This window comes from Lissotriton vulgaris, chromosome 1_1, assembly GCF_964263255.1.
Source record: "Lissotriton vulgaris chromosome 1_1, aLisVul1.2, whole genome shotgun sequence".
In the NCBI taxonomy this organism is placed as follows: domain Eukaryota; kingdom Metazoa; phylum Chordata; class Amphibia; order Caudata; family Salamandridae; genus Lissotriton; species Lissotriton vulgaris.
The window spans coordinates 713,215,250-713,241,220 of NC_141685.1; the positions used below are offsets into that span (position 1 = coordinate 713,215,250).

Sequence of the window (25,971 nt, forward strand, 5' to 3'; positions counted from 1 at the left end):
GTGAGTAGTGCTCCTTTTCGACAGGATCAGCATGGTCAATTGTTGATTGCTCTGCAGAAGCCTTTTCGGCCTGTGACTCCAGCTACGTTAGCGAGATGGGTTCGATGGCTCATGCATGAAGCAGGCATTGATGTTTCCACATTCAGTGCGCATTCCGCACAAGGGGCTATGGCTTCTAAAGCTTTTTCTATGGGAGGGAGTTTGCTGGACATAATGAAGGCAGCTGATTGGTCATCTGATTCTATGTTTAAATCTTTCTATTTTAAACCTATTGTTGATATTGCATCTGTAGTGGTGGCACAGGTTTAAACAAGCATAATTGGAGCCTCCGGTCCTGACATAGAATAAAAAATTTGCAAACATACGTGACAAGAATTTTCAATTCTATTAAGGAGGCGAGGATTATCCAACCTATTTTGTCTGATTGCATTTTCAAATGTGATACTATTGTTGCCATTTTTCATGCATCTGTATATTGTGTATTATTTACTTATACTCCTTGTTGTCCCCCCCCCTTCTGATTGTTACGCATTTTCTACTTTGAGGGAAGGGTGTATTACGACTCTGTCTTTCTTTTCAGGTTCTGATCCTAAATGAGGTTATTCCTGTACGATCCTTTCCTCTGTCTGATGACCGTCTCCAGTTCCAGGATCCCTGCCTTTGCTGCAAGCATCGCGCTTTCCTTTCCAGTGGACTGGTGCTTCGTGGTTTTTTCCTTTAATCCATGGTTTCGTTTTGGATTGCGAATTCTTCAATATGAACTGTTTTACTATGGACAAAGAAAGAGGATGTGATATTCTCTATGGGACCTTATTTAGGGCCTGATGTAGGTGCCCTAATACCGGTCGGAAATGGCCGAATTCGGCCGTTTCCGACTGGTAGTACGGTTTCCAGATGTAGGGCATGCATTTACAGAATCGGTATTTTACCGATTCTGTATTTAGCGATTCAGTAAAATTACCGAATCGGTAAATACAGACTCGGCAAAATACTGATTCTGTAAATGCAGTTGTAGCTGGCACATGTCAGAGTGCCACAGGGCTTTAAGAATCAGTATTTTACCACCCAATCCGATTGGGTGGTAAAATACCGAATACAGGTGTGCATGCACATGTGTGCATGCACACCAGTGCCATGTGGCACACAGACAAGCCCTAAGGGCATGTCTGTGTGTCACATGGCACACGTGCCTGAATTCAGGGTGCTAGAGGGTGTCAAAGTGACACCCCCTGCACCCTTGCAAAAATCGGAATTTACTGAATCAGTAAATACCGATTCGGTAATGACCATTGATTCCTGATGGGCTGCACGCCCATAGGAATCAATGGGCTTTACCGATTCGATATTTACAGAATCGGTAAATACCGAATCTTAACGATTGGGTATTTACCGAATCTGAAATACCTACATTTCCCCCCTTCTAATTTACCACTTCTTAAATACCGAATCGATATGATTCGGTATTTTAGAAGTGGTAATTTAGAATTACCTACATCGGGCCTATAGTGTGGTTACTCTATGGTTTACCAGGTGATAGCCAGAGTATTCATGGGTATTGTAGTTGTGTTTTTCTTTACTTTTTTATGATTGGCTGCTGAGTATTTGTAGTAAAGAAATGAGACAGCATAATTCTCGCCTCCGTGTCCTTAATAGAATTGAAAATTCTTGTCACGTATGTTTGCAAATTTTTAATGCACCTCTAAAGGCATACAATAAAGGAGACCGGAATGAAGGCAAACTCTCTTCAGGAATACTTTAGAAATGGCAGCAATGTTCGACTTATATTGTGAACAGCCTAACTATGTCATTAAAATATCTTGTTCTAGGACAGTTTTCCTTTGTGTATGTGTTTATTATTACTTTTTTTCATATTTTAAATCATAGATTTAATCCACGGGTAAGCACGCACCTTATTTAGCAGAGTTAAAGAAGCAGGTAGTGCTAAAAGAGGGGTGAGGGAGATAAAGTTCTTGTGAAGGTTAATTTAAGATAGCTCTCCTTGTGCAAGCGTTGCGTTATATACTTTCCTACCAAGGGGCTTATGTCAAAGAAGCTAAATGAAACCACCTGAACATAATTAGGTTGTACCAACCATCTTGAACCAATCTGAAATTGTCTCCAGTCAGAGCACAGGGCTATCAAACCCAGGAGGAGACCTAATTATGTTATTCATTCAGTAGAGTCATTGTGTCTGAGTCCTGGTGAAAGAGCATTCCAAGTTGTTTCGATGCCCAAGGTAAGATACATATTTGCACCCTCCTCATTTTTTATCCATCTAGGTAAAGTGTACTTTGATGACAATCAGGACTACTACACAATTGTGTTGCCTGTGATGCCCCAAAGGGGGTGCCAAAGGTAAACATCTATGCATAGCAACAACTTGGGCATCTAATGTGGGGTCGCTATTTACTGTGGTCGAACGATGCAACTTGTGAGGCGAAGGTGCACAACAGTGGCCATTACAGCACCCACCCATAGTCCAAGCAACATCCACCAATAAAGGGTGGTCCTGATAACTGAGAATTCAGAATAGATTTTTTTTTATTGAATTTTGGTTGACAAAACCTGCATTTTAGTGAAGTGCTAATAAGGTGTAACATTGTGTTAGAATGTAAAGGTGGCAATACCTACATATAGGGCACAGTTTTGAGATTTCTGAGCTGCAGTGAGACGTTTTAAGGATCATCCCTTAATTTCTCGGTTGTTTGACATTTTAGGTTGCAAGATGACCTCAAATCCTTAGTTGACTTCTCTCGTTTCCTCCAAGCCTGCTCGGCCTGTGTTATCCCCTATTGGCTCTCTGAATCACATTCACAGCCATTCCCCATAAAGGCCCTCCCACCACACCTAGTGGGCACACTCCAAGAAGTGCACACTCCATGGAGATCTCAGCAATCAGCTAAACCACCTTGAGACCTCATTAGATGTCAACATTCTACTCAACCTCTTCAATACAGTTCGGAAACTCACGTAGAATGCAATGTCCACCGAAAATATAATCCTAAAATCCAAACATATAAGTTCAATGGTGCATCATGGTACACCTAAAAACAAGTGAACTGTGTAGACATAAAGGAACTGGAGATGCACAAATCTCCCAATTCCACACATTTCTTTCCACACACACATTCCTCATCAACATAATTAAACACATCCACAAGACCACCATTAACACCTTGGCTGCTAGGGGTTTTCCCGCTGGGTGCTGATTCCTCTCATTTCCCATTGTTCATGACAAAGCCAGCTCGTCATAAGCGCAGGGCAGGTAACACCCATGACGAGCTGGCCTTGTCATCAGCGCTGAAGGGGTTAATGAGACAACCAACAAAAGCAAGCAGTCTTTAGGTCCAGAAGTACACCATTTCACTCCCAATCCCAGATACCCCTCAAAAGCTAAAAAACAAATTACCAACAATTGTTCTTTACCCAGAATATCAACAAAATCATACTATACATGAAGTGTATGACACCAACATCCACGAAACCAACTATCGCCCTTTGACCCACTCCCAAATGGACTTCCTTCTGCTTCCTCTTGTATGCAAATCTATCCAATATCCTGAGTTCTCACACAACCACCTCCTTGAACTATGACATTCTATCAACAGCCAGTATTAATTCTCTTCGATGGGATGCCCTCATCTCTCATCAATACAGTCCACACCTCCCTCAGCCTAAGGACATTCTCAGGCAACATTAAGACACTACAGACTCTTCAACTGCTCAAGAAATTGGCTCTGAGTCCAAACGATCTTTTCATCCACCGGTCCTTCAGATGAAAAACTATAGAGAAAGCAGTCGCCATCTAGCCACAGGAGCCGATCAGCAAGAATGGTTGTCCACAAGAATGCTGCTCCTCCTTCAGACTATGCTGCTGCAGGCAGATAAGCAATCTTCGAGCAGTTGAAGATGCTACCTTATCAATGACAGAAATTATTCTTGCCTCCTGATACTTGTCGATCGCTCAGCAGACTTTGCTACAGTGGCGTAACGAAAGTTGAGGGGGCTTCTATGCAAGGTACACAGAAGGGCCCCTGCTCTAGATTTAATCCCGAGCTCTCAGGCCTGAGTACAGTCATGAGGGGGGCCCCCTGCACTGCGGGGGCTGTGGTTCCTGTGTTACCCCCTGTCACTAAGCATTGATCCACCTCCTGCGCGGGCCTCTCAGACATTGTCATATATGCACCCAGGAGCTGGACACTATCTCTAATGACATTAGAATCAACACATTCTTCCTGCAGTCCAGGAAGAAGCTGAAAACAACATATCTTCACGGAACAGTACAACCTAACTCACTCAAACTGATCTCTAGCCTGTTCCCCATATCGACTTTCGGTCAATATATTGCTGTGTATCTGTCAGTCTGTATGCATGGCTTTCTTATGTATGCGTGTGTCACTTGTGCTCTATAATATGCGCCACAGGATTCTGTTAAACTACGATATGCGCCACAGGATTCTGTTAAACATTTAAAAGGAAAAGTGAGAAAACAAAGCATTTGAAATATAAATTAAATAAGTAGTAGGATTAAGATTTGTGATGACAGCCATGAATTGGAAAGCAATTAGCAGCAGTGCTAATTAGTACTTCTCATCTGCAAAGTCAGCCGCACTCCTTTTGCAAATGCAAACTACTTTCATCTAGCACAAAGTGTCTCCTCGGGAAATTCAGCAAGTATACCGCTTTCTTGTATTCAAGTTAGGAAATTGATAGAATGCGGCTATTAAATGCACAATATATGTATGTAATCTATACTAATATAAAAAATAGGACTGTTTATACAGCGCATCGTAAACTAGAGTGCCTCTTGGTGCTTGAGAACAGGGGTTCATTACTACCAATCTCCAAGGCTTCACTTTCATCGACCTCAGAAGACAGCAAGTTTGCCACTCTGTAGGGTTTCACATGTATATCCTGCAGGTTACATGCAGATATTTGCAAAGCGCACAACTAAAAAAAGCGAATTTAGAGGATTCAAGCCTGTAATCTCCAGATTACCCCATTTTATGATGATCATAACCGCTGGCCTCCAACGTACACTTAGACCTCTGGAACCCACAGACCTCTGAACTATCTTAATAGCTGATACATTTAGTCAGCAATATGTATGAGAACTCTGTAGCGTAATACTACATGTTATTTAGGGCAATTTAGCTTTTCATCCTTCTACGGCTGTTAAATGGTGTGGCTATGGATCGGTTGAAAGTATCTTGAAAAGGGTACACGTCGGGTGTGGGTGGAATCCCTCACTAGTGTTAGAAAGGGGACGCAGTTCTCTTTAGCCCTGGGTGAGGGGTGTCACCCTGTTACCCAGCACTGAGGCTGCTTGCATTTGCAAACACTGGATGTCTTTAGTCTGGCTTCGGTACATTTGCAAACCTCCGCCCCACTGACTGGTAGCATACCCCTTTGTGAGAATGGGTCAGACAGGGGGTCACGTTTTAATCTCTGATCTAAGGAACATATATCCCCTCTATTGATAAGTACACAAGCTGGATAAACACACCAGTAGGAAACAAGCGGGCATTAAGAGCGAGTTTAATATTAAAACCACTATATATTTAGTTCACTTACTAAAAGCAGTTTAAGCATGTAATTAGCGAGTTCTGCAAGTCTGTTACAATTTGATATGTGAACAAATGAATGCGATTTATGAAAAGTAAAACCTTAAGTACCATCACATTTCTTTGATTGTTGTAGCGGCATGAGAGGTCACTGTTGTGATGTATTTGTTTATTGCCTGTGATAATTATCCCCCCCCCTGTTTTCTGTAAGAATAATTCCCAGAAGCATTGCAAGGATGCCGTTGGCCTTGGAGCAAACAATAACAATTGCTCCTTTGACTGCTACCGGGGTAGTAAACTACAGCAATTATCAGGGTTTAATGGGCCCCGGTGCCACTGCAGCACCAATCGTAGTTACGTCCCTGATTGTAATGTACATCGTCGTTTTTCGCTAAGTACTCGAGGAGTCTACTCTGTGACTGGACAAAAATAGAGAATTCCCACATCTTTGAAATTAACCTCTGCGTCGGACAAAACTTATGCAAGCCCAACGTAAGGACGGAGGAATAAACTACTTTTCTGACAGCAGGTAGATAGGCGAGCGCGTTCTTGCTCTCCAGGCCTGCCCCTAAAACACGCGACAGCAGGAAGTCAGAGCGGGGTAATGTTCTCCACGCCAGGCCCCTCCTCTGTCCCAGCCTCGCTGACACCGCCGCTCCCCGGGCCGTCCTCTTCAGTTGAATGTACCCTTTCCGCTGGCAGGCGGTGGCGCCGGTTCTTCGTGTGGGGACAGCTCGCCTCGGACGTCACCGGGCCCCCGGCTTCATGCACTCTGCAGCCTGCATGAGCAGCGAGGAGGGGCGCGGGCAGGCGACCGAGCCCAAGCAGAGGAGTCCCGGCGACACCGCGGATGGGATGGCTGAGTCTGACAGGAGGATCGTGGAGGCGCACGACAAGGCATGCCGGGTAACCACACTTCCCTACAGTGAGCCGCAATGGCGACTCTGTGTCCTACAAGCCCCTCCCCTGTCCCAACTCCTCTGCCTCCACAGAGAGGGGCAGGCACCAAAGCACCACCCTGGCCACGCACGCATGACTTTGACTTCAGGCATGTCACATGTTTTAAGGTGCATGTGACGGGACCAGATTTAGGAATTTTAGTTTATGTGGCCAGGTTTGGGTATGAATGTAATGTTTTGGAATCTAGAGAGACACTTGCAGTAGTTTGGTTCTGCCATGTCTTTTTGAGCTCCGAATAGCTGGTGGATAAGTTTGTGTACTGTTCTTCATCCCAACGAGACATGCGGATTGGTTTGTGCATAGTTCATATGATATGAGTTTTTGAGTTTCATCACTCTTCAATTAGGTTTTATGAGAACAGAATAAATAACACATTATTGACAAAAATATGGAACGGTGTGAAAAAAATCTTGAATATAATAAATTAGGGAAAATCAAAGGATATCCAAAATAGTAAATTAAAGATAAGGAAAAAAGAAAAGAAAGAAAAAGAAAAGAGAAAACAGATCAACAGAGAGAAGAAGAAGAGTTTGAAGATGAGTGTGAAGAAAAATGAGTGTTGTAAGAGGTAACCCAAGTATATCAAATTTCATTTTTTATTGTTGCATTTTGAACGTAAATCGTTATGTCACGATGGGCCGAACGCCTGTTTTAAGTTTTTTATATATATATATATATATATATATATATATATATATATATATATATATATATATATATATATATATATATATATATGTGTGTGTGTGTGTGTGTGTGACGTGTCTTAAGTTTCAAACATATAACTTAGAATTTTTCTGGCAATGCATGAACTCTTGAAAGGCCACTTTGGAAACAGTGAGAGACTTGTTCTGTCTAAAGTTCATACATTAACTCTGAGAAATAATGCGTTATTTGTTTGAACCTTAGACACCTCATGTGTAACCCCCCCTTCCCCCCCCCCCCCAAAAAAAAAACAGGCTCTTGGCCAAGGTGCAAGTGGATAGGTTTGGGAAAATTGTGCGTGTTTTTGAACCTCAAGCGAGAAACTTTAATTTGGAATATTACGGTGCTGAAATTGAAGTGACGCAGGAATAGATTGTCAGTCATTTTGCGATAGCGGCGGCTCCTCCACTAAGGTGGAGTACGCTGCCCCACTGCTCTTTGAGCAGTGCAAAAAGTAAAAGTAAAATGATAACAACACAATGTTAATATTATTTTATTTTCCCGTAGCTAGGCAGTTTTGTTTACCTTACGGGGCGAGCTGTTGTCACAGCCAGCAGGGGGAGGAGTGGTTGGTGCACTTAAGTGCACATGACTGTTTGGCTGGCTCTCTTGGGCCGCCCAAACAGATCTGCACACTTAGCATTTCTCCACACTGCTGTATTGCACAGCCTGGTGGAGAACATGCACAGGCGCCCACACCCTGTCTGAGCGCCCAACCAAGCTGCTCAGTCCAAGCAGAATGCTGCTGTCATGCTGGTGACAGGCGCTTCTTGATTGGATTAGGGGAGTCTGGGAGCCTGTGTGTGTCTGTGCGTCAACAGAAGAGGATGAAGGAGAGGTGGCGGCCGGCAGCCAGGTAGGTGAATTTTTTTCCCACCAACCCGCCCGCCTCACCCGTAGTATTCCGTGGCAGCCACCACTAGTAGATTGGCCATGTGTTGTTGTAGCTGTGGATGGATAGTCTTGTGGATGATTCACAAGATTAAGGCTCAAGGTATGTATGGTAATACCTAAAAAAAGTTAGATGGGGTTCTTCTGCTGTCAAGCCTTTAGTGACATGAAATAATTTCAAAAGATTACAAGGTTTGCTTTTCTTGGTACCTGGTTATCACGTGCACTACAGAGATCTAATGTAGGTGGATATTTTTTGTCTATTAAAACATTACTAAATAAGGATTTTGTATTGCAAACATCCTGAACTGAATTTCTTTGAGGTGGTCCCAGATTTGATGCTGAATTACAATGAGGGACAGTAAAGTAAAGTTATTTGTACAGTATCTCACAATTTGGTGAAGTGGGGAAGCTGGGCCTTCCGCCCAGTGTTCCTGGTTTCACATTGTGCTACCCTATCACTGGATGAATATTTCCTTGCTTGGCCCTGTACGAGCAAGGGACAATGCTGTCTGTACATTTTTTTCCTGCCCTAAATTTGGAAAATATGTTCCATAAATACATATATCACATGCTGGTTTAGCGTGACGATATATGTATAAAACCTTAAAATGCCTTTCCTTGTGAATATTAAGCCGAAAGGGAGACAGGGGACTGGTTTTATGTTACTATAACTGCATTCCCAAGACTTAGCATACCGTAGAAAGAGGTATAGTGCGAAAAACTCCTTGAAACCATTTACCCCCATTAAAAATGAAGGGGACTGACTTTGTGCAGGTTTTCGGTAATTCACATCTGAACTGCAGATCAGCTCGGCTGCAGAAACAAACCTCTCTAGAAAGTGAACGCTCAGCTGTCATGTGTCCAGAGGGTTTTTTATTTTAAAACTCAATAATGAGAGTAAAAGGTAGTGTCTGGGAGGCATGGCTCAGCTATATTTTGACTCACCAGTCCCAAACATAGGTAATTATTCAGCTCGAGCCTTGCTTGGCTTGCAGTAGATGGAGTCAAAAGCGATACAGTAACACACTGAAGAGTTTTCAGATGAAATAAGGACCAATGCTTGACAACCACTGTCCAGGAGACAAATACATAAGCCCCGTCTGAGTGACCGGGGCAGATTAAATATTTCCCAGAAATTTCTCTTTTTTTAATGGAAGTTGGCAGGTGCTGGCAAGAAGATGCTTGCCATCTTTCTACGTTTGGGTGAATTATTTAAGTGAGCACTGCATCTTCTGGTTTGAAGACAGTTTTGACCTCTTGTACCAAGAGTCGCCAGGGCTTCATACATGGTGCTCTGGTTACTCCTCAGAGTGTCTGAGAATGGAATGCTTGGTGCCTTTGAGGGTATTTGCTTCCTAATTGACGTAGATATACCCATTTGTCCCAAACTGCTAATTAGGTTGTTTATTACAAGTCAGAATAACACTGCTTTGCTGAATACCTAAGTTACCCTTGGTCACCATTGATTTACTTGGGTCAGGCTACAAAGAAGCACCACTTCAAACCATCTAAAACCAGGCATAGCAAGTAGGGCCAGCTCCTTTGCACTCCTTCTACCATATACATTAAGTCCCCCCATTATGACTCCTTGAAGTATAAAATGTTGGTTTTCCATCTGTATGACTTAGAACTTGACAATAGTCCGGGCCACTGGAATTATGCGATTCTGCGGCCGTAAGCCTTTTTTTTGGTGTATGCATGATTATGGATTTGCCACATTTGCCACATAATCCATCATGTGCTGCATAACCTACCGATTTGAAAAATAAATACATTTCTAGCTCAAATGGATCAATGTTAATAAAAATGTGGCAACATGTTCGCTTGCAGTCAGTGGAAGGCCCCTCACAGAGGGACACTGTCCATCATTTATTATCTTATTTCTGTATTTGTTTGTTAAACTGTACTAATGAGGGGAAATCTTTGCCCAGACAGTGTTACTGTGTGTAAAAACAACAAAATAATGAAGAAATACTATCAAGAAATATGCTGCATTGTACCACACTGCATAATTTGCTTTATTTTGCCAAATAATTTAATCAACCCTTCTGTATGATTTGGTGTTCCTCTGCCACATTCTTTCAGTGGCTCTGACATTAGTTGATACATTTCTGGGTGACAAGGCAGTGCCTTCAGCAATGCGTTACCAACACGGCACCATATTAAAAATTCAGAACTAACATCCTATCAGGGCACAGACTATTTCAAGCCAACCAGCGCTTTCTATAGTTGTTTTTGTTGCTTTTAGCTCTACCTCTTTTTTTTGTTAAAAAAAAGAAAAAGGCAGCTCAATTTTAAAACACAGACACACAGTTTAAGATAGTCAGATCCATGCTAGATTTTCCAGATACTTATTGACTGTACAATGTTAAACTTTTAGACTGTGTATACATTTATCTTATATAGAGATACTGAAAATCTGGAATGGACGTAGCACTTCAGGACCTACGTCGTTCACTCCGAACTAATAATGGCGCAGGACTGTGGTGTGCATAAAACTTGTATCACTTGTCCCAGCATTTTTAATGATCAATTAAAATAAAGGCATACATGCTCTGTATTTCAACTTGCTCCATAAAAGGCATGGAAACTAGCGGCAGGCAAATTAAGTATACATATGTGATGCATTTATTTAATGTTTGTATACAGGTCGTTATAATTCTGATCAGAAATGGAAATATCGTGTTCTTTCGTAACATTTGTCTAATTTACTTTAAAAATCATGGTAAATATATTTAAATGTTCATTTGTGTTTATTATATTTGACGTACAATGGTAAAAATGCCTTTAGGTTTGCCAGCCAGTACGTTGTCACAAGGTTTCAAAATTGCAAACCCATGCATTACATTGTTGTACATGCAGAGTAAGGAATGAAACTTTGTAATGCATTATGTAAAACAAACACAGTGTCATTTAAGGGCCATCTGAAAACTAGGCTAAAAACTGCAACATAGATAGCATTTTCAGCTGATGGAGTGATTATGTATTTATTTGTACTTCTGTTGAGTGAGAACCAAGCTAGAGTGCGTCCAGGTGCTGTATTTGGGGAAAATAGGTAACTCGTTTAATGTACATTACTATTATAAACAACATAAGTAATATTTACAAATGTGAGGAAACAGGGTCAAAAGATATACTGTGTATAACAAGAATTTGGCTTGTTATAAAAGATAAGGGGATTTCAGAATTTAAAGGCAGAAAGTATTTAAAGGCGGCAAAAAAAATAACCATGAAGTATATAGTTCAGAGGAGTGATTTGAAGGGAAATTCATTGCAGTGTAAAGAATTTTGTGCAAAAAAATATTGCAAAAAAATATTGTACAAGCAGCAGCTTTTAATAATATAAATTGAGGAAAGGATAAACTTATTTTAGAACCTTCAGTTTAAGGACTGCTTCAAAAGATTTCCAGAGAGCAGAGAAGAAGCTAGGGAAGGGGGTGGGGTTGATTGTTTTAGAATTTTATAGTGTTGTGCTATTCCCTTAAGGAACAGAGGTCAGGGTTAGCTCCGCAGTCAGCAAACATTAGCAAGCAGCCTGCAAGGATAGGCCTACATGTTTAGCTTCAGAAGTATTGGTAGCATGCACTTAATAGATGACCAAGCAAGCAAATACTGGCATGTGTGCTTCTTTCCTGTTGATTGTCTAAGGCTTATGATTTCTATTACTCGTCCTGTGAAAGGGTAGTACATCAGAACCATAATGCTTTTTCATCTCATATATATATTTTTATTGAAGACAATAAAGAAGTAGTTGGGAATAGAGATCAAATGCAATTACTGCATTGGAGCCATGAAAACAATTTCCATTTACTGTATTATTTTTGTGATTTTTTTTTATGATGTGATGAAACCTTTCATGAACGGGGCTTCCAGATCTCTTTTATTCTGTGTTTGCGAGTTAAATCTGTTCAAAGGAACTCCCTGGAACTTTTTGTTTACGGTTTCCATAAGGCCATATAAACCGTTTTATTTTTTTAGTTGTATCTCCAAAGAAATATTTTGAGCATTACAAGACTGCAGTTTTGAAGTACTGCAGTGTTACTTCTAAGGCCCAAACACTGATCATGTCCTGAAATATCTAAAATATGAAATTCATCATAGAGATTAGATGTTTGTCTGGAGTGGTAGAGGCCAAGCTATTAGGCATTGAGTGGTGTATATGTGGATTACAATCTATTCAAATACATTTGCTGGAAGCAGACTGAATTCCTGAGTGTGAACTGCAGGCTCAGTGCGGGGTGGCCAAAGACCTTGAAGTCAACACATTGCAGAGATAAAGGCACAGGAGCCAGAATAGGCTTTAGACTATAGGATCATGCATTTGTGGATGTTTTGAAAACTGGCCGTTTTAATGTTGCTCTTAACCCCCAACTTACTCAGATACTGGCCATCAAAAGTATACATTTGCTTCTGTTGGATCAATGTGTCAGAGATGTGTAGACAATGGCAATAGCAATAGAAGCAAATAACACCCTCTGTCGATCTCTGCAGTTGTTCCTCTTGTGCATAGTTGTATGAAGGATTTGGGTCATGGACTTTAAACCATTGAAACCCAGCTTATCATGATCATTAACATACATAACATGATGACAGCTGTTGTCTATTTCATTAATTGTGCCATAAGTAGAAGGTTCCCACATCGGTAAGCAGCACCACCAGGAGTACCATATACTCTTTTTGTAGAACATGTCTTAAACTATCAATAGTTTGCCGAGAAGGTGGAAAACATGGTGCCGTGTTATCAAAACTCTTACTTCTCACATCTATAAAACAGTAACCTCCAACAAATACCTTCTATGTGAGTACTTAAAAAAACGAAATAAATGGTTTTCTGATGTTCATAGAAACACATATATCTTTCTCACAAGATTAAACAAATACATAATTACTTTCCTGGCTCCAAAGGCTTCATTGACACCAACAGTAGGTCTCATCATTCAAAGTAAGTGGCCCACATTTGAAGTTTGCAGACTTTCACAGCACATTGCTTGGGTAATATCTTGGGCTAATTTCATGGGGACATTGGTGATGTTTTAGTGTTTCAAAGATTTGCGGGCCTGTAACATGGTAAGTACTGTAAACACCATAATTCCACAGCTGCTCTGAAAACAGAATAGTTACTTTCAGGCGCAATAATGTACACAAAGTAGAAATATACATGTTTCCAGATCGCTAGGCCATGTGTTGGCTGTGTAGCTTAAACTCAACTCTTCAAAAACTGAATTTGTCTTCATGAACAGTGGCACTCTCCAACCACTGACCTAAGGTGGGCTCACCAGCTTGAACCTCAAATCTTCACCACATTCCAACAGCACTGTGCAAAGTCCATTTGTTTCTAAATAAAACTCAACCTCTTCCTGAACACCTTGTCAAGTGAAAAACTCACACAGCCTTGTTCTAGATTAGCCTGTTTCTCAAAATCAATTCTGAGAACAAGCATCCGTACTGTCTCATAGAGAAGGCGGATGGTTTGCTTATCGACCAACTTGACTTACCATGGGCCCACTGATAGCTGTTCTGCGTGTCTGTCACTCCTGATTTGATTGTAAACCATGTGAAATTTGAACACATCACCCACAACCTAAAAGAGCTGCACTGTCAACCCCTTCCAGCTCATATTTTGTTCAGCGGTGTATGTTCTATAAGATCGTTCGCCCAAACCTCATAGCCTAGTGAGCACTTTCAATATCTGTGAAGATCAGGATAACAACTGCAATACTTCCATCGACAAATTCGGTATTGAAAAATAGTCTGAAGCAATGAACGTTGATTCAGGCCTTATCAGTACAAAGTGTGGGGCTATGCAGCAACATATGTCTGTACAACTGTTCCCTTCCCCCGTGTTCTTCAAGAACCATCCAAAGTCACATCTTATCACCTATCTCCAGTGTTCCGAGGCCCTTCCTTGGCCATCCACAATATTTATGAAACTGGTCTGCACTACATGAACATCTCTGCAAGCTATGATGTAAAATAGCACGTGGGCCACTCTCCTTGCTGTGCTGTGCCACTTTTCAATGCTTTCAAATTGCATGCACACCCATGAAGTGTTGATGCATTTTCTTGTGAATTACAAGAAAGCGGAAATGTCCATTTGCTACAGTATTTTCAATTCCATTTGCAAGGAGGCACAGTATTGACCTTGTGAGTACCATAGGCACCTAGATACGGAGCATCCTCTCTCTCGTCATGGCTCACTAAGCGCATCGCTCGAGGGCACCCTTACAGAGCGCGCACACCGCACACCACTCGCCAGACGTGCCTCCTTGTTTTGAATGCTTCCTGGACATTTAAAACACACACACAAAGCTTCCCAACAACAAACTACTGCGCTTGCCATACTTCTTTGCAACATGCCTCCTTGTTTTGAATGTTTCCTGGACCTTTTAAACACACACACAAAGCTACCCAAGAACAAACGACTGCTCTTGCCAAACTTCTTCGCACACTAAACAGACAGTTGATTTACACAGCTTCTTTTTCTGGTTCTTCTTTTACTGTGACAAGCATGCGTGTGGCATGTGCTTTAAAATATCCTCATTGCTTTAAAATATCAGCATTAAGTATTCACTCATGCACGCCTCTCTTTTTTTTAATTAACCATTCACTCTGTGGTTTGCGCACTCTGTTAATTTTTTTTATTAGTTATTATCCCACAGGGCAAGGTAACATTAGCTGTGTGCTTCAAAATATTATCATTAGTTATTCACTTGTGCACATTTGGAGGGAGTTCTTTACCACTGTAACTAGCAAAGACAGTGTGTCATGGCAGCATCACTCAGCACCACCACAGCATCAATCAGCACAACTACAGCATCACTCAGCGCAACATCAGCATCACTCAGCGTCACCACAGCATCACTCAGCGCCACCACAGCATCACTCAGCGCCACCAGAGCATCACTCAACGTCACCACAGCATCACTCAGCACCACCACATCATCACTCAGATCCACCACAGCATCACACAGCACCACTACAGCATCACTCAGCACCCCTACAGCATCACTCAGGGCCACCACAGCACCACTCAGCAGCACCACTCAGCACCACCACAGCATCTCTCAGCAGCACCACAGCATCCCTCAGCACCACTACAGCATCTCTCTGTGTCACAACAATATACCTCAGGGCCACCACAGCATCACTCAGCACCACCTCAGCATCACTCAGCATGAGACAAGCATCACTCAGCACCACCACAGCATCACTCAGCACCACCACAGCATAACTCAGCACCACCACAGCATCACTAAGCGTCACCACAGCATCACTCAGTATCACCACAGCATCACTCAGCACCACCACAGCATCACTCAGGGCCACCACAGCATCACTCAGCATCACCACAGTATCACTCAGCACCACCACAGCATCACTCAGCGCCACCACAGTATCACTCAGCACCACCACAGCATCCCTCAGCACTACTACAGCACCACTCAGGGCCACCACAGCATGACTCAGCACCACCACAGCATCACTCAGCACCACCACAGCATCACTCAGCACCACCACAGCATCACTCAGCACCACAACAGCATCACTCAGGGCCACCACAGCATCACTCAGCACCACTACAGCATCACTCAGCGCCACGACAGCATCACTCAGCTCCACCAAAGCATCACTCAGCACCACCACAGCATCACTCAGGGCCACCACAGCATCGCTCAGCGCCACCACCTCATCACTCAGCACCACATCAGTATCACTCAGCATCACCTTTGCACTAGTACACCACCACATCATCATCACTCAGCAAGACCTGAGTATCATTCAGCATCCAAAACAATTGAGGAAGTGAAGAGGTATTGACAGAATCACCCTCCGATCAGATATATATAAACAAAGAGATTCTATCAAAGTGTAATGATTTTTATTATTTTTATTGTTTTCTGTGGGTGATAAAAACTAATAAATGAGCTCTCTCTTAGGGTGGTAAAGATGAGAGCACAGTGTGCTTTTTAAAATACCCCTCACACACTAAAAAAATCCAATAGTGTCATGCTTCATCATTGGGGTCTTCCCGTCCCTCTACGGGGCGGGGCGTGCTACGACCTGACCGACTACGCGGGAGCACTAATATAGTGACAGGACTATGTGACTGTGCAAGTGTGGGTGATGTCAGTGAAGTGTAGGGACCTAATTATGTGTGGGAATAAAAAAGGTTAAAAATCCTCTGGCTAGTGGAAAAAAACAATTTATTCACTTCCCTAGCTGGGGACGGTAAGAAGGGGGTTTTGTTGAGGTAGAGCGATTCGCTACTACCTGGTCTACATGTTTCGTAGGCAGTCCCCTACTGCCTACTCATCAGGACCTTCTAATGGTCCCTACTGGAACAAAGCTCAGTTGCTAAATGTAATAAGCCTGTCGTCCTAGAAACCAGCAGTAAAAATCCACTGCTAGTTTCTGCTTCAGGGCATGAGCTGGCCCTCTATAAGCAAAAGGTATCAAAAATAATGACCTGAATGTGGTCTTGCTGTTGCGCAAAAGATATGCCCCATGAGCTGGTACTTGGTAGGTATTCAACGCGGCGTCAGTGACCGCTATACCATTAAGGCTTACTTCTACCACGAGGTACCGGGTCCTCGGAGCGGTACCTCGTGGTAGAAGTAAGCCTTAATGATATAGCGGTCACTGACGCCGCGTTGAATACCTACCAAGTACCAGCTCATGGGGCATATCTTTTGCGCAATAGCAAGACCACATTCAGGTCATTATTTTTGATACCTTTTGCTTATAGAGGGCCAGCTCATGCCCTGAAGCAGAAACTAGCAGTGGATTTTTACTGCTGGTTTCTAGGACGACAGGCTTATTACATTTAGCAACTGAGCTTTGTTCCAGTAGGGACCATTAGAAGGTCCTGATGAGTAGGCAGTAGGGGACTGCCTACGAAACATGTAGACCAGGTAGTAGCGAATCGCTCTACCTTAACAAAACCCCCTTCTTAACGTCCCCAGCTAGGGAAGTGAATAAATTGTTTTTTTCCACTAGCCAGAGGATTTTTAACCTTTTTTATTCCCACACATAATTAGGTCCCTACACTTCACTGACATCACCCACACTTGCACAGTCACATAGTCCTGTCACTATATTAGTGCTCCCGCGTAGTCGGTCAGGTCGTAGCACGCCCCGCCCCGTAGAGGGACGGGAAGACCCCAATGATGAAGCATGACACTATTGGATTTTTTTAGTGTGTGAGGGGTATTTTAAAAAGCACACTGTGCTCTCATCTTTACCACCCTAAGAGAGAGCTCATTTATTAGTTTTTATCACCCACAGAAAACAATAAAAATAATAAAAATCATTACACTTTGATAGAATCTCTTTGTTTATATATATCATTCAGCATCACCTCAGCATCGTCTCCACACCAGTCACCACCACTACCACCTCAGCATCACTCAGCACCACCTCAGCCTGCTCTCGGAATCTGGCATCTGTTGGTTCTCCCCTAGCGTATGGCCGCTGCTAGTGTTATAATACAGTTACTCGCTCCCAACCTTCACCCTCCGATTGTTTATGCACCCTCAATAAAAAGCTTTAACCAACAACCATTGGAATAGGCAGAAACAAGTTCCCAGCATTGCAAGAACAAAAGAAAATGGAGGAAATGTTTTATTGTAAATACTTTTTTAAATATGGTTGTTCAGTTGTACATAATGCCTTCTTGGTCATATATAAGGTTACAAAAATGCTTCTGACACTTTTTTATTATAACTTTTCAGCATGCGTGGCAGCAGCCACACTTCTCTACAGCACAATTTAAAGACTTTGGCAAAGTCAATAGCTCTGGCTAAACACTTATAAGGACCCAAAAGCGAGACCTATTGGCAATGCCAATGCTTGTTTCATTAAAGTATTTGGGTTTCGCTGAGATAATTAAAGCATTATATTCATTAAGGATCAATTTGAACTTATTTTTTCTTCGGAAAGATATTCTTTCCTCCACCTACGTTCTTGAAATCTACATTTCTGTTTCAGATCTATTAGATCCTGCGAGTACCAGGGGTCTGAGAGTCTATTCCTGTGGTTTATTACAGTTTTTTGCAGTTTCTAGTGACGAAACCTTCAGAATGTAGCCAGTTCCCAAAACTCTCCGCTGCAGTTTTAACATTACTGTCTAAAACAGCGCTAGAGCTTGTGAGAATGTTAATAAGTTCTCTAGAGTCAATGTTTTCCAAGGTCAATATTTAAATGTACTAGGGGTATTAGAACGGATGCAATTATTAGTGGGAGATGTATGTGTAAGAAAGATGGCCTTGTGGTCAGTCCACGCTACAGGCTGGACATTCTCTAGACTTAGATCCGGATTGTTGGTAAATACTCCATCTAAAATATGATTGGCCTGAAGAGTAGGTTAATTTATGATCTGAGTAAGGTCGAAACTACATAGATTTTCCACCAGATATTGAGTATACGAATTGCCAAGAAGCTCTAGATGCAGATTGCAATCGCCATTGACGGTAGAATTCTATGCAAGATTCCATGAAGTTCTGAATAGTTTGGATACATTTGCCCTTAGGGTCCGGTGCACGGTATATAAGGAGGCCCTTGAAGGAATTGGTAGAGTTTCAGATTGAACATGAGGGCTTCACAGTCAAGCCAAGTAATGGGCTGAAAGGTAGCCTTAATGTGCTTGCGATGATTAATCACAATTCCACTCACCCTCCTATCCTGTCGGTTGACTCTTACACTATTAAAACCCTCTGGGAATGCAGTTTTGAGGTCAGGGTCTGAAGAAATGGCAGCCCAAGTCTCTGTGATAATTATAACATCTAGTGCATGTTGTTCCACAAAATAGGCAAATTTGTATTTATTCTTAATTAGGGACCGGGTGCTTTAAATTTGCACATGAAATCACCTGTGGTAAGACCTTCTGCTCATCTTTCGAAGCAGTGGCAGAATAAGGCAGGGTGGGCGGAAGTGTCTGTTAAAAACAACATTGTATGCAGACCAATGGTAGCTGCCTGGATTACTATTGAAATCATGAATATTGCAGGAAGCATGCTTACCGCCATTGCGTAGTTCAAGATGGACTTCCCTAGAATATGCAGAGATGGAAAAACACCTATGGTCCTGGCGCAGGGTACAGTCCGGTTGACGGTCTTGCCATAAGGCCACTGCACAGTTCTTTTGAAGGGCCCGCATCAATGGTGGCATGGCCAGGGTCGTGGCCAATGAAAGGTGCACTGAAACGCTTCAGAAGTTTTATAAACGGGGAGGAGGAAGAAATAGATCAAACTGGGGTCCAGCAACCCCTTCCCACTAAGCATGCTCCTTCGCAGGTGAGAAATACTGGTAAGGAAAAGAAAGTTTAATCAAAAGGGAGAAACTACAAAAAGCATAAAACAATAAAATGAGTCGATAAAGGCCTTTCCGCACGCCGCAAATGCTAACAGCCAGGCACCTCCTAATATGGCCCCTGGTATGAGCCATTCACTGGTGTAAATCCTTGAATTTTGGCGAATCTGTGGCTACATAATTTGCAGCATTTGTAGATTTCACCAAAAATGTTGTTTCTATCACAAATGGATGTATTTGGCGTATATGGATAATGTAGACAACCTTGTTCCTGATACACAATCTTAGTGCCCTCCTGATGGTAAAGCTCTGCAGAATTGTTCAGGGGCTGCCCTTATGATGATGAAATTCACATTTTGCAAGCAACCATGAAATGTTTTCCATATTTCATGGTTCCCTGTGAAATATGAGCTTTTATACCACTTCATTTCAACAAAATAATCAAAACGCTCATGTTTTTGTGTGTATGCATGTGTGTGTATATATAATGTAAATATGTTCTTTTTTGTTTAGATTTTTAGGGTTGAGGGATGGGTGTTGCACTGTTTTAATATTTTTTAGGGTGCAGGGATGGGTATTTCACAGGTTGCTGATTAGTTTTTACGCTGTCTTTGTGGGTATTGCACGGGGTTGGGCGCCGTTGTGGGTGTTCCACTGGGTACTTATTTGTTTTTAGGGCACAGGGATGGGTAATGCACCGGGTTACTGATTAGTTTTTAGGTGAAGGTCTGGGTATTGTACTGTTTTATTTATTATTTTTAAAGGCATAGGGATGGGTGTTGCACCAGTTTACTTATTCATTTTTAGGATGTAGGTATGGGTATTTTACTGTGTTTCTGATTAGTTTTTAGGGGGGCATTGTGGGTGCTCATACTGATACATTTTAAGGGCAAAGTGTGAGTATGCAATGTGCTGGTAATTATCAGTGGGATTTTGCAGCAGTAGAAGGCCAAATTATGCAGCCGGGTTCAGTAAATCACGTGGCAAGAAAAGTTGAAGTATGTGGCACATTTTGTGATAGTATGACTTCATTATTTTGTCAATTTTAAACTTGTTAACACTGTCTGGGCATTAGTTGAACCCATCTAGTACCAGTTTAATGCCCAAGTATAGCAATACGCTACAGAAAGGTGAACAGTCATCGTTTGCAAAGGGCCTTCCACTGTGCTGCAACAGGAAACAACCTTTACAACGCAGTCATTACATCACACTACCTTTACATCGCATGTCATTACAATGCAGCCATTACATTGCATGTCACTACAACGCATGTCACCTCAACGCAGGCATTACATCGCAAGTCATTACAATGCATACATTACAACGCATAGAACCCTTACACTATCCAACACTTACCCTGCTATTGCACTCACTGGAGTTAGAATAGTAATTTTTACCCCTACACTTTCCAACAATTAACTTACTGTTGCACTCACTGGAGTTAGAATAGTAATTATTACCCCTATACTATCCGACACTTACCTTACATGCAATGTAATGGTATGCATTGTAATGCTATGCGTTGTAAAGGTATAATGCAATGTAATGGAATGCTTTGTAAAGTTAGTTTTTGGAAATGCGATGTAATGGCATGCTATGTAAAATAATGTAAAATAATGTGTTGTAAAGGATGCTGCGATGTACATTCTGCGGCAACATTTGTCACTTTGTTCAAGTAACTTTCAAACCATTTGAGGAAGAAACAATTTACTAATTCGTTTTTAAGGCAAAGGGTAGAAAGACATTTTTATATTTATTCATTTTTTATCATGTATATTTTGTCATTTTTATATTTTTAATATTTAGATACATTTATTACTATATTAAATTTTGTGTGCTTGTATATATATATTTATATATGTATATATATATATATATATATATATATATATATATATATATATGTATAGATATAGATATATATATATATATATATATATATATATGTATGTAATAATATGTAGGTGTTCACATTTATAGTGTTAATTTCCTATTTTAGTCCTTTAAATACTGGCACATGCACAATTTTTATTGCATTATGAAATGTGGACTATTGCATGGAATCCTTGAAGGCGGAACATGTCACTTTTCTCACGAATGCAGGACAAAACAATGAATATTTATTAGAAAAAAACGTCCACTCGACTTGATACATTGAGAAATAAGTGACAGTGACATCCACAATGCAAGTATAAATAGAATACAGGGAGCCAGCACTTGGACATGCGCCTCGTTTCATGTCTGATGAACGCCTGGGATAGGTTACATGAAATGCTGCTACTTTTTCTAACAAAAGTGATGTGCTCAGCATTTGTTGCAAGTATGCACTTCTTTTTTATGCTAAACAATGGTAGCTCATCATTTAAAACATTCCGGTATATTTTCCATTTATTTTGCACAGTTGGAATAAATTCCCTTTCATCACGATACATGTCCCCTGCTCCTTCCATGCCATTTTATAGCTGAGATTTAATACATTTGGTGCAACAGTGAACATCAATTCCAATTATATTCATCAACTGTCGTATTTTCTGCTAATAACATTAAAGATGGATGGTCATGATCAGTCGTCAAGTGTAATGTTTACATTATTTTCCTTCACATAAAACATAGTTCTTGTGTTAGCATTGCTTTAGGTCACCTTCATTAGTCAATACTGTACACATTACTTCAGCACTAAATCGCAACCATTCCATTGCACATTTGGGTAATCTTATGCCACAACTGACATTCTGTGTATGTCCAAAATTACAGACAACTTCATGCAAACTCTATTGAAATGCTTCTCATGCAAACATCATTTAGAAAACGAACTTCATACAGTTGTCAGAACACAGTGTCGCTTCTGTAATATACTGTAGTCATATATCAGCAAAGTGTGTCAAATCATTGGGTCAAAAATCTATGGGAACGATTACGATGGCAGTGAATCCGCCACCAGCAGGCTACCGGTGGCGGTTCCACCGCTATCTGCAAGCACATCTCCGCGTGCCATATTACGATGGCGGGCGGTGTGCTGGTGGACGCAAAGTCCGTCCGCCACAAGTCCACCACAGGCAAGTGTTATGATTGCCTGGTGGACCTAGAAAGCATCTCCAAAATGGTGGCGGTGTCTAGCCGGCACCATCCACCAAATTACAATGCTGCATCCCCGCCAACCGGTGTATGGTGGTTCAACCACCATTCATAGGCTGGTGGGATGATCTTTGGGGGCCCGTTGTGGGCCTCCCTGGGGTTGGGAGTCATGGGTGTGCACTGGGGGGATACCTCGAGTACTGCATGGAAACACACAACATTTTTTTTTACATTGCGGTGGGTGCTGCAGTCAGCAGCACCCACCGCAATGTTAGCCATGCACGATGCGACCACCACTGTGGCGGTCACATCTTAATCCCGGGTGCGGGACCACCTCCTTCCAGGAGGCCGGTCCCAGTTCCCGCATTGATGGCGGGCGGACTCGAGTCCGACCGCCATCGTAATGACCCCCTACATGTTTATTTAGTTTTTTTGTGCATGATACACTCAGTTGCACTATAATGTTGACAAAGGTATTTTTGAAATAAAAATATTAACTCTTTTTGTTTGTATGGTCATATTAAGGTCACATATTAAAATCACCAAGGGAGGAAACTGGATTGCTAAACTATGTTGGAGAAAAGAGAGGATATTCTTGAACTGAGCGTGACTGAGTGTCAACGAAGTCCAGACAGTGATCCTCTTAACAGTTAAACTTGATCAGACGAGGAATATCTGACTTACCCTTCGCATAAGCAGCGAGGCTTTCCTCAGAGGAAAATGATGCTGTACATTTGCAAAACACCAAAAAAGTTAAAATATAAATTACCTAAAATTTTTAAACCCAGTTAGTTAAAAAAAAGATAATGAACAACATTTCAGTTTGCTTGGGAGTTACTAAAAACATTTACATGCAATGCAAAATCAGAAATCAGTAGGCTCTCCCGTAACGCACCTGCTTTGGATACTGGTTTTAGAACTTGTTTTATCTTTGGTTTATCCTGGTCAAAAAGCTCACTTTCACACTTAGGAAGTTTTTGAACATCTACAATGTTATTTGGTAAATGTCTTGAAAATGTAGCCCAACGGGTTTGCACAAGGTGGGATGTTCCTTTATCATAGTCCTACTGTAACTTGTAACTTCACATTGAACAACTTTAAGGGTGGAAATTTACTAAAATGTGGCTGGAGAGGTTGTATCCTAATCAGGGAGCCCTGTCACTTTATTCTGGCACTCCAGAAAATAAAGAAAATAGTCTAAGTGTCTGCAAGTATAAAAGAAAAAATGAACTGTTTTCTAATGGTCCAAAAGCCTTCAAAAATGATTTGAGGCCCCAGTCCACACTTCAGTTTGCAGGAAGGCTTCCCACAACCCCAGTGTAGGTCCAACGGAAAATATCCATGTACAATTGGATACTGATTTCTCTTGGCTAGCTCCATCCAATGATCCACAGGGCCATCCTCACTATACAAGGACAGTGGAGACCTTTTTCATAGGAGATCTGAAGAAATTTATTTTTACCCCTTGTCCAGTGATTGACATCTTAGTGGATACAGCATCATCTATTCCTCTGTCTGCAGTACCTTCTCCATTCTCTTGCTCCAGGAAAGTTGATCCACTGGGCAAGCAGACTTCACTGGCAATACTGGATATCAGCAAGTGGTCTGGATTCCTTATCACTGGGAGATTTCTAGTCTAACAGATCCTCCCAGAGAAAGACATGCAACCTTTTTGCGCCACTAGGCATTATTACAGCAAGAAAGCGTCATCTTTTCTTTTTAGGCATTATTTAGCTCTTACTTGAGAGAAGAACGAAGATTCTCACACTTTTTCAATTCAATATTTTCAGTAGAACGACTTATATCCTGTTATAAGGATATCTTACCTGGCAAAGGTTATTCCTGTGGTCCATTCGACCTCAGAAATTTGCCCGGTTTCTCTTTCCTCAGATCTTTCACTCTCTTCCTAATAGTTTGTATGGTCTGCTTTTGACCCGAGGCAGTTGGCCACCGCAGCCCAAGAGTATATAAGGTGTGAAAAATGACATTGAGTTTTGACTGGTCGGAGTCCAGCTGTAGGAATGAGTAACATTTTGTTGAACACTGTTGATAAGCTACGGGTAGAAAGGTTAAAACATAGATAAATAGAAGAAACAATAAAAAAACAATTTTGTCACTGACTTTGTTTAACATATTTACTGATATGTTGCCAATTTGGAGTTTGTAGTATTTTGCAAGAGAGTTAGGAATTTAGGGTTTTTCTGAACATGTGACACTTTTAAATTGAGAATTATAGAGTATGCTGTAGAAAACATAGATTTTCTAAGCACCAGGAACCAGGTGTACGCAGCACTGGTTGCAAAATACTGGTCGCACTTTGACTAGTATTGTTGCCACCAGTGTGCTATTTTGTGGGCTGATCTACATACTAATAGCTCGGTTTGCAAAATTCTGATTCCTAGTAGGTCGCAATTTGACCTACCTCCTGAAAATTAATGAGGTAGGCCGAAAGTTGTGCCCCACTAGAAATTACAGGCAACACAGGAATGGTTGACTGCTGATGTCAACATACCACCATGTCTGTGCTTACTTGTAAGTAAACCATTTTTCTTTTAAATGCAACCCGTTTTCCTTAAAGGTAAAGGGGTTGTGTACAAAAAATATATATATTCTGGTTGCAAAAGATTAATACATACCAATTTGAGTTGCTATTTGGAAGCAATGCCCTAAATATGCCTCTTCCAAATACCAATTGGGTATATGGCCTTAAAACCAAATTGTAATTTGGTAACTCATACCAAATCGCAAGTTGGGTTTCATACGTAGGACCACTGTCTACTCACAAAAGCTATTTTTTTCAGCATTTTGTTTAAAATTATTTTTATTGTAAGAACCAGCTCCATAACATTGCACATTAGTCAGCATCAGAAGTGTTTTGGCAAATGCAAACAGAATCAATCATAAAATCCCATCACCCAAAATGGCCTACATACAAAGATCAAGCTCCTAAATACACACCTATGCAATAACAAAGGCGCCTCTAATACCCCAGACTAAAATCTCCTATATATAAATCAACCTCCACATCCCGCTCCCTCCCTATTCCTCCAATACCATAATGTGCCCATCGTTATCCACAGTAGCAGTCTGTTGAGCTCAAGGGGTGCAGGGCAACCCACATCATCACAACAAGTGCATACAGGAAATACAAATTTGTTAGTATACGCCTCATTAATCCAGTGCAGACCCAGATTCGGTATCCATCCATTCCCCCCTGTATCTCCTCCATGCCGCCCATATTTTCTCCCACTTCTTGGGGCAACCTCCACTTTTATAGATAACTTTCTCAACCCTCTGGCACCAAACCAAGTCCCGCTCCCACTCCTCCACCGTTGGCAAAAGATCACTTCCCCATAACCTTGCTATATTTCTCTTGGCCACCATACTCGCCAGGGCCAGCCATATCTTGTCCCATTTCAGCCAGGTAATGTCACCCGTCACCCCCAGGACATGCCATCGGGCCTCC

At 41.6% G+C, this 25,971-nt stretch overlaps 1 protein-coding gene across 2 annotated transcripts in view; it reads left to right on the forward strand.

Annotated features, from left to right (window-relative positions):
* The first annotated feature begins 6,193 nt into the window (after positions 1-6,193).
* C1_1H1orf53 (chromosome 1_1 C1orf53 homolog) overlaps positions 6,194-25,971 on the forward strand; it is a 112,415-nt gene continuing 92,637 nt past the window's right edge. The window contains exon 1 of one of the 2 annotated variants that reach the window (XM_086954837.1): positions 6,194-6,470. In XM_086954837.1, the coding sequence (XP_086810963.1) occupies positions 6,246-6,470 (225 nt within the window). In that variant the 5' untranslated portion in view covers positions 6,194-6,245. The remainder of the gene's footprint in view (positions 6,471-25,971) is intronic. The other variant, XM_086954845.1, reaches the window with a different exon arrangement.